We start from the raw sequence: 8461 nt of genomic DNA on the forward strand, positions 1-8461 counted from the left end.
CAGAGAAATTGAGCATGTTTGAATAGTGCTTATTCTCTATCAACCTAAAAGCTATTGCAACTTTTTGCATCTCTTCTTTGTAAGAACAAATTCCTTCTACTTCTGCCTTCTCTGTGTGATTCACCATTGTTTCTACACATCCTTAGGTCCAACACAGCACATCAGTGTCTGCAGCACAACAAGTACTGTGGTGCAAGGCTGGCATTCTTATAATCTACAACCCTAATTTATGAGCCACTAAAATACAGAATATTTCATCTGCCAATAAATCCGTCAAGTTCCTGTATATCATCATATAAATGTATGCTATTTATACTGCATACATACCAAGTCTTCATCCTAGAAAGAAGCCTGCGTTCTTAATTAAGGACTAAATCATAAGAACTGTCAACAGCCAGACTGAGAGGAGAGCTGAAATCTCATTTTTATCTGAAATGGCACATTAAACCAATGAACTGTTGATAAAACTTTTATTTTTTTTGCCAACATAAAGCAGGTAAACTCAAAAAATAATTTAGTCATTGAGTAGCTTTTCTGTAAGTAACAGCAAACAGTTTACTTCTTATTAAAAGGGCTATACAAATAGTAATTTAAAAGATGTTAATTCAAAGCCATCCAAAAGGGAGGAAATTACCTTTGCTTTGTTTCACATGAATCCCATTTGGGCTTTGCTATTTTTCTGTGACAAGTATGGATATAGGTTACCAATACAAAACCAGGAACAGCTCTCTGAGCAACAAACTCCTCCCTTCTTCAGAAGTTGATTGTGTAGAGATGCTAATAGAGAGCAACTGCTGCAAAAATCATTCTTTTTAAAAAAAGTCTTCTGGCTGTTGACCTTCATGCCCCAACATCAGAGGCTGTAGCTGGGTATCTGTAGCAATACAGTTTGTTGTCTGCTCCTCCACTCAGTAACAACTGATGAGAGAAGGAAACTGTGATTAATATCAGAACTAAGCAAAATAAGTACACAGAAGTTAAGGACTCAGTTTTTCTTTCCTTTATAAAAAGCAGCAGTGAATAATGAACTATTAATGCATGACTAAATCCCAGAATCAGAGTGCAGAAGCAACTTTCTCTTGCTCTCCTCTTATAATTAGAAGTGAAACTTGTGTAGGAAAGCTGCTAAAGCTTTTCCTGACTTTTACAGTGAACAGGAGCCACACTGAGAATTTTGAACATTCACAGAATGGGGGTTTTGGTAATTTTAAATATGTGTGTACCACTGCAGTAGCAGAACAGCTTGCTCTAGAGGATTCTACAGTTTCCCCTTCTACATGTACTGATGGCCAGGCCCCAGCTTTGCTTCATGCTTTAGTCCCCATGGTGGGAGGCTACCTTGCAACATGTGTTCTCTGAGAGTGCTGTTCTTGTCTCTTCTTGTTTAGAGAGACAAAAATGCTCAGTTAAAGCCACAGAGCTCCTGCTCCCACCTTTCCCCTTTGCAGAGTGTGGGGACACTGCAATGCCTGGGACATCACCACCAGACATCAAACACAGCACAACTACAGCTGCCTGTTCTCTTCTAGCTTTAACCATAAGGAGGAAACAGCCCATGACTGCTCTTAGCTCTCTTCTTAAACATCATGCATATAAATCAAGTAACTTGCTCTTCAGATTCTTACCCCCGCTTCTGCCCAGTCCACGCACAAAACCTTGTCTTCATGAGCAGCCAAGTCATACAGAGGAGCTTTGCAACTGGTGAAAAACAGGTTTGAAGTTACGTGAGCAATCGCAGACAACAACTGCTCCCAGGGAGAAATGCTATCCCAATGCTATCAAACAGATGTGATCAAGCAGTTATAAACACTTGGAGAGAGTACAGACATTGACCATCTGTGATGCTTCCTCTGCTTTCCCCAGAGCCAATCACATCAGTATTTTCCTCTCCTACATCCCCGAAGAGGAAAGCAACAACATTTTTCATCTGCTTGCAAACAACTTTGAGACTGAAATTCAATTACTTGTTGGGAAGAATTTATTACAGCTTCCTTCTTCCATGTGTAGATGCTGCTCAACAGCATAAACTTTCCAGCCCTGTGGTAGCCTACAAGTATTTTTCTCCCTTTTATGGTTGACTTCCAAAACCTAGAGGGTTTTCACAAATGCCACAGGTGTTTCCACTGACTGACTGCTTTTGCTATTTCATGAGGGGTAGCTCACCCTGTAAGCTTATGTGCCTTTGCACAACAACAAACACAGGTGTATTTTACCTCCTTGTGTCCCAAAGCTTCACAATGTTGTCCAAAGAACCAGAGATCAGCTGGTGCTCGTGGGTAGGTGACCACTTCACAGATGTCACCCAGCCTGTGTGAGAAGTCAGGGACAGGAGAACCAAGGAGCCATCTGAATGGAAGGAGGAAAAAAACACAGACATCAGCAGATGCTGAAACCAGCATTTGAAGGTGTATACAAAATCCAGTGCAATTGCAGTTCAAATTAAGTGAACTCTAAATAAAGTGATCAAAAATGTTAAGCCATACAAGTTCTGGGAATGAAAACCAACCAAACAAAAAAGAAACCAACCTGAAACCACTCAAAATGTATTTTCTTGTCACTAAATTTTCCTTTCAAAGATTTTATTTTAATCAACCAAAAAATTACTTTTATTAATAACATGTAATATGCTGATGAATTTTGGATTAGATTTACAGAAGCTAAACAAGTAAATGTTATTTACTATTTGTGGCCTTCCGGTACCTACAAAAAGGGAAGTGTTCAAGGCCAGGCTGTGTGGGGCTCTGAGCAATCTGCTCTGGTGGAAGAAGTCCCTGCCCAGGGCAGGAGGGTTGGAAGTAGATGATCTTTAAGGTCCTTTCCAACCCAGACCATTCTATGAAATGTGTCTGTGACAATAAATCTGATAGGCTTAGCCATAATATCTGTAATTCCATCTGTTTATGAAATATGGTACCATGTCCAAGTGATTACTGTTTCACTTTAATGGTCATCAGACCAGCCTCAGCCTGAACCTTACAAAAAAAATCCATTCTGCAACTGCACAGTTGACATTCATTAGTAAGTTAAAAAAAAAAGGATAATTTCTAAATTCCTAGGTAAGACATTAAAACAAGTCTTGCACCAGAATACAGGAAATAGATGTAAGTTTTGTATTTAATAAAAGCCCCCAAATGGCTGGTTCCAAGCAGAGGGACCAGAAAAGTTTGTGAGATGTCTCTTGACAGGACAAAGTTCTGATTCTGAAGAACACCTTTGAGAGCACCACGTTTAGCTCACCTTTGCTGCGAGGATCCCACAGCCTGATATGTCTGTCGGTGCTCCCTGATGCAAGGCGGCGACACAGGGGGGAGTAGGAGACAGAGTTAAACACTTTGTTTCCTGTCTGTCAGCAAAGAAAATAGTAACTAAGACAGGAGCTACTATTTTACACAGCTTTTTCTTTTTCTCTGAGCTGGACTCAGCTAACCTACAGTCCGAGTATAATGATCTCACCAAAGTGGATTTGAGATCTCCAGTCTCAGCATCCCAGAGTTTAATGGTGTGGTCCCATGATGCGCTGCAAATTTCTTCAGCATCTGTCCACAGCACAGAGGAGATGGCTTCTATGTGGCCAGACAGGGTTGCCAGGGGAGTCTAAAATACAATGGGGACAGATTTGAGTCAGTTATCAAACAAATAAAAGAGTCTGATTGCCCTGAGACATACCAGCAGTTTTAAAGTCACCTTCAGCAAAGAAAAATTATTTGCTGTGGCTACACTTCTAAAGAAAAATCCTGGACAAACGCAGAGCTCATCTTACCCTTGTTAGTCCAAGCTGTTCAGTTTTCTGCTTTTTCCGTGGTCTGTTAGCTGCTTCTTCCATTTCATCCTCTTCATCTGTAGGTACTGGGACAGAAGACAGGAGACTTGAGCTACAGATTTTTGAATTCCATCTCCATGTAAGTAATTAAGCAAATCCCCATATTTATGGTGCCTACAGCCATCATGCAGCTGATAACAAGATCTGAAACTGTGTAATTAACTAAACCAGTAACTCAGCAGTGATGTATAACTTTACAAACTTACATCTTACCTGCAGACCAGATCTTTAACATCTTATCCCAGGATCCACTGCAGAACTGTATGAACAGAAACATTTTGTTAAATGTTGATTCAGATGGACCTTGGAAGAGAGACCGGCTTGAAAAATGGGTTCTGACACACAAATAACAGTGCTGGGCTCCTAAAATCCCCCCCAAAATGTTTGGCATACATCAAATTATTCTTTCTACTTCCTTTGTAGGAAAAATATCTACAGAATACCTATTTCCTTCAGCACCAAAAAGTTTGACTTTAAACTGTCTGATATTGAGTCAAGCTGGGAGCAGTCACTCCACCTTTGGTAGGAGTGCTCATAACTGTTGAATTCCTGGGTGAAGGGAAAGAACCTCTTTATCACCTGCTTTTTCCAAGAACTCTGGAAACTTTTTTCCCACCAAAACTGCCATGAAAATTTAGGTCAAATTTGAAAATACTTCATTATAGCATACAATTCTCATGCATTTAAATTTTAACTTGTTTTCTAAATGAAATGATTTTGTGATTCTATGGCTTAGCACTGATGTGACACTCTTAATCCTCAATAACCACCACTCATAACAAAACTGGGAAATTATCACTTTATCATAAAATCATGATGATGAATACCCATGCAAGGACAAAACCAGAATTTTTGAGGTACAAGCTGCTAAATCCCAATCCACTAAGGTTTCTTTCCAGAAGTCACTCACTTTGGTTCTTGTGCAATCAACAGCCACGGACTCGACACTGCCAGCGTGTCCCCTGCAGCAGTGAAGGGCTTTCACTTTGTTTTTCTCCATGTTCCACTCCCAGAGCAGGATAGTTTGGTCCATGGAAGCACTGAGTAACAGGCATGATAAACTATCTGAGGAAGAAAAAAGTTACACTCATGCCCAACTCAGCTTTCCAAGGTTTTTATAAATAATTATTCTAATCCTAGAGGAAATAGCAGATAGACAGAAACTTATATGTGCTTCAGTTCACATCATGTTGCCCTGCAAGTACAGTTACTATAACTACATATACACCAGCATTTGCTAATGGAGACTGCAGGGTGGATAGAAAACAACCATCTTAAAGTGACTGTATTCATTATTGTCAAAGGACTATTTTCTGCACACCATGACTTAATTTCTTACACTGTTGACAGAGATTTAAATAATTACATTTAGACAATTAAATATTCATAGTTAAGGAATGCTAACATTCCCCCCCAGTAAATCAAACCACTACTATCCCCCTGCTATATATACTGACCTTGCTTCACCCACGCCACATCCTTCACTACTTCTGTGTGCCCAGCTATTGTGGTGATGGATTTTCCCTCCACAGACCAGATCCGAGCAGTCTGGTCGTAGCAGCCAGTTAATATCCTACAGGTACAGCATTGGAAACATCTTTAAGCCCAACAAATGTTTTTATGAAATAAAGCCTCAACCAGAAACGTGGCAAAACTATTAGCAGAGTAACTGGTTTAAAAGAAATAGCATGAAAGAGGAACAAATATTTTTTTGCTACATAGCAAAGCTTTGTTAAAGCCTTGCAACTGGGAGGCCAAGAGTACAGGCTAGAAAGACAAGCAGTGAGAGTACTGCATGTTCTGGTTGATGTGACTTAATATCCCTTATACAATTTACGTAATTCAAAACTCAATTTGTTAGTTTTACTATGTTGCCAGAGGTTCTCAAAGCATTTTCAAATCTCTATTTAAGATATGAACATTACCAAGCTCATTGGGAAATAAATGTGAAAATTCAGTAGAAAAAGGCAATTATGCCTCTTTGGCTTCTTTTCAGGAAAATCTCTGGAGAAAGGCAAGCTATTCTATTTGTTGCTGATGGGTGTCATGTTGGAAGTCAAGGGTTTAAGCAAAAAAGAGTAATGAGGAAAACTTGTTTTCCTTTAAGAAAAAGGATACTAAACAGCATTTATTTTGTTCATTTGTTTAAGCAATATCTCAAGTTCAGTGTCTCTAGCTGCTTTCTACCTGTGTTAAAGTCACTGTTGTGACAGTATAACAAGCGAACCGCTTACAAAAGCAAGTAGCTCACTTGACAGGTTAAAAAAAAAAAAGCAAAGAGGAAAAAAAAACCACCCAAAGGATTATTAAAGAGAAAATACCACTCTATTTGATACCAGGGAGGAACATGAATAAGCAAGACAAAACTTAGAACTGGCTTAGTGTGGTACCATTCTTCAGTGGCTTGAACAGAACTGATCCAGTCATCGTGGAAGATGCATTCTTCTGGCTGAGGGGCCATGTATTTCTCCACATACTCTATTTCCACCACTTCTTCCTGAGCTCACAGACAAAATACTTATTTAGTGATGTAGAATGGTTTTGGTTTTTTTAATCACTTAACAGTAAAATTTAACTGTAGTGTGGCACAAATATACAAGTTTATTGAGCAAAGGTCTTGGTATCCAAGTCCTTTGCCACATCAGTACAACAAAAATATTTAGAAAAAAAGTGTGAATTACATTGATTTCCATCATTTTATCAAATTACTATTAATAGCAAGCTAGAAGCAAAAGCAAGTGATTTCAGTCTTCTTACATTTCTCTTCTTCTACATTTACTAATACAAAACTGGTGTCTAAAACACTGCAACATTTTCTAGAGGTAATATTAAACATCCCCATTATCCCCCACCATAAGAGACAAAAATGTATTAATGATGAACTGAATAAGAGAAGAATTTCCCTCTGAACTGTACACAGACAACAGATTGGATAACATCCTTGCACTGCTCTGTCTGTAGTCTCTAATCACTGCAGTTTGTAATAGATTTAAAAATATAGGGAATTCTCCTGGGAAAGAAAAGAAATGAAACTGAGCAAGGAAATCTACCCAGCCAACAGTGTAATATCTAAATCAGATTGAAGCAAACTGGCTAAATATGTTCTACTGCCCAAGAAGGAGAGACACTGAGTATGACTTACTGTGGAAATGTTTTCCATTTCCATGTGTGTGACCAGCGGCAACCGCAAGAACTGGCCATTGATGAGGAAGTCAAATTCCACATACTTGTGATCCTCTGAAACAAATGGGGAAAATCAATGTTCAGGTGTCACTATTTATTTGTCACTGTCAAGAATGGTATAATTTTGTGAATTCAGGAAATGGAGCCAGGAAGAGTTTAAAAAAGACCCAAACATAAACAACCCCAAAACAAATGACAACAAGAACAAAAACCCCAACCAATTAGTTTCTTCTCCCAGTTTTAAGTGAGCAGCCCTTTACTTCTACAGGATTATGTAAGAGGAAGGAAAATTTGCTGTTGGGGTTCAAAGAGTTGTTTGCCTCTTATTGTATTTTCTCTGTAGCTCTGTGTAATCAAACCCCAGTGGTGCTTCCTGACTGTTCTGTAGGGATCTTGCCATTCTCATTACTACCAGCTAGAGCCCTGTATTTGTGGCAACAGTAGGAAAATTCTAAGAACTTTTGGTTCGTCTTTCTCCCTTTTTAATGGCATAAATGACAAAGGCTCTGCATTTTGTTAGAAGCACTGCACTGCGGACCAGTTTTCTGTTCAGAATTGTTTGCAATGTCACGGGTTGAAAGCAACTTGCAAAAGGTTCAAGAAGCAGGGTATAATACCACTGACCCATTTTCTTATAGAAAATGGGATTTTCCAGCAACATAGCACAAGTGGCTTTCCCAGATCAGCTTTCAAGTCAGTCGGCCCATTTCAGCACCGACAGAATAGGTGAGTTTTCTTAAAGGCTGTTATAAAAACGAAACCTCTGGTTTCATGAGATCTTGTGCCAGGTTTGGGGCAACACTTCCATTCCCATCTGCTGCGGCAGCCTGGCCTGTGGTGCCGGGCACACAGAGCATTCCAGCCTGTGCTCCATCTCTCTGGGAATGCCCGGCAGCGCCGGTACCGCAGCGTTTCATTCACATCAATTCCCGGATTGCCTCACGGCAGGCAGCCGGGCCACAGCGGCGGGGCAGGACCGGCTCGGGGCCCGCGGGTGCCGCCGGCTGTGACAGCCCGCGCGGGGCCGGGGCCGGGCCCGGCCTGGGGACACGGGGCACGCCGGGCTCCGAGGGGCCGCCCCGGCCGCGGCACCTACCGTGCGCTGCGGCCAGCAGCTTGTTGATGAGATGGCTGAGGTCGGTGGTCTCGGAGGTCGCGGGCACCGAGAAGGGCACATCCTCCACGGCGAACCTGCGGGCACAGCGCTCCGTTACCGCCTCCGCGTCACCCGCTCCCGAACCCACCCCCGGCCCGGCAGGGGAGGCCGCTCACCTGCGGTTCTCGGTGCGGAACCGCGCCGTGAGCTGCGCCATGGCTGTCGCCGGCACCGAGCACGTGTCGCGGCGCGCCCCGGCCGAGCCCCCCGCGGGACCGCGCGCCGCCCGCGTGCCGCGCGCCCGCCGCGCTCCCGAGAGGCCGCGCGCCGCCGCCTTCCCGGCGCCCCCCGCGCGCCCCCGC

At 42.1% G+C, this 8461-nt stretch overlaps 1 protein-coding gene across 1 annotated transcript; it reads right to left on the reverse strand.

The window, feature by feature from the left end:
* Nucleotides 1–453: 453 nt before the first annotated feature.
* Nucleotides 454–8418, reverse strand: WDR12 (WD repeat domain 12). Its single transcript, XM_064718852.1, has 13 exons — nucleotides 8276–8418; nucleotides 8100–8194; nucleotides 6963–7057; nucleotides 6211–6317; nucleotides 5278–5393; nucleotides 4731–4885; nucleotides 4034–4079; nucleotides 3761–3846; nucleotides 3454–3594; nucleotides 3238–3343; nucleotides 2214–2346; nucleotides 1626–1698; nucleotides 454–918 (listed from the first exon to the last, which is right to left on the reverse strand). The coding sequence occupies exons 1-13, from the start codon at nucleotides 8314–8316 to the stop codon at nucleotides 841–843; spliced, it is 1272 nt and encodes a 423-aa protein (XP_064574922.1). The 5' UTR covers nucleotides 8317–8418; the 3' UTR covers nucleotides 454–840.
* Nucleotides 8419–8461: the final 43 nt, after the last annotated feature.

This window comes from Zonotrichia leucophrys, chromosome 7 (assembly GCF_028769735.1).
Source record: "Zonotrichia leucophrys gambelii isolate GWCS_2022_RI chromosome 7, RI_Zleu_2.0, whole genome shotgun sequence".
Lineage (NCBI taxonomy): Eukaryota > Metazoa > Chordata > Aves > Passeriformes > Passerellidae > Zonotrichia > Zonotrichia leucophrys.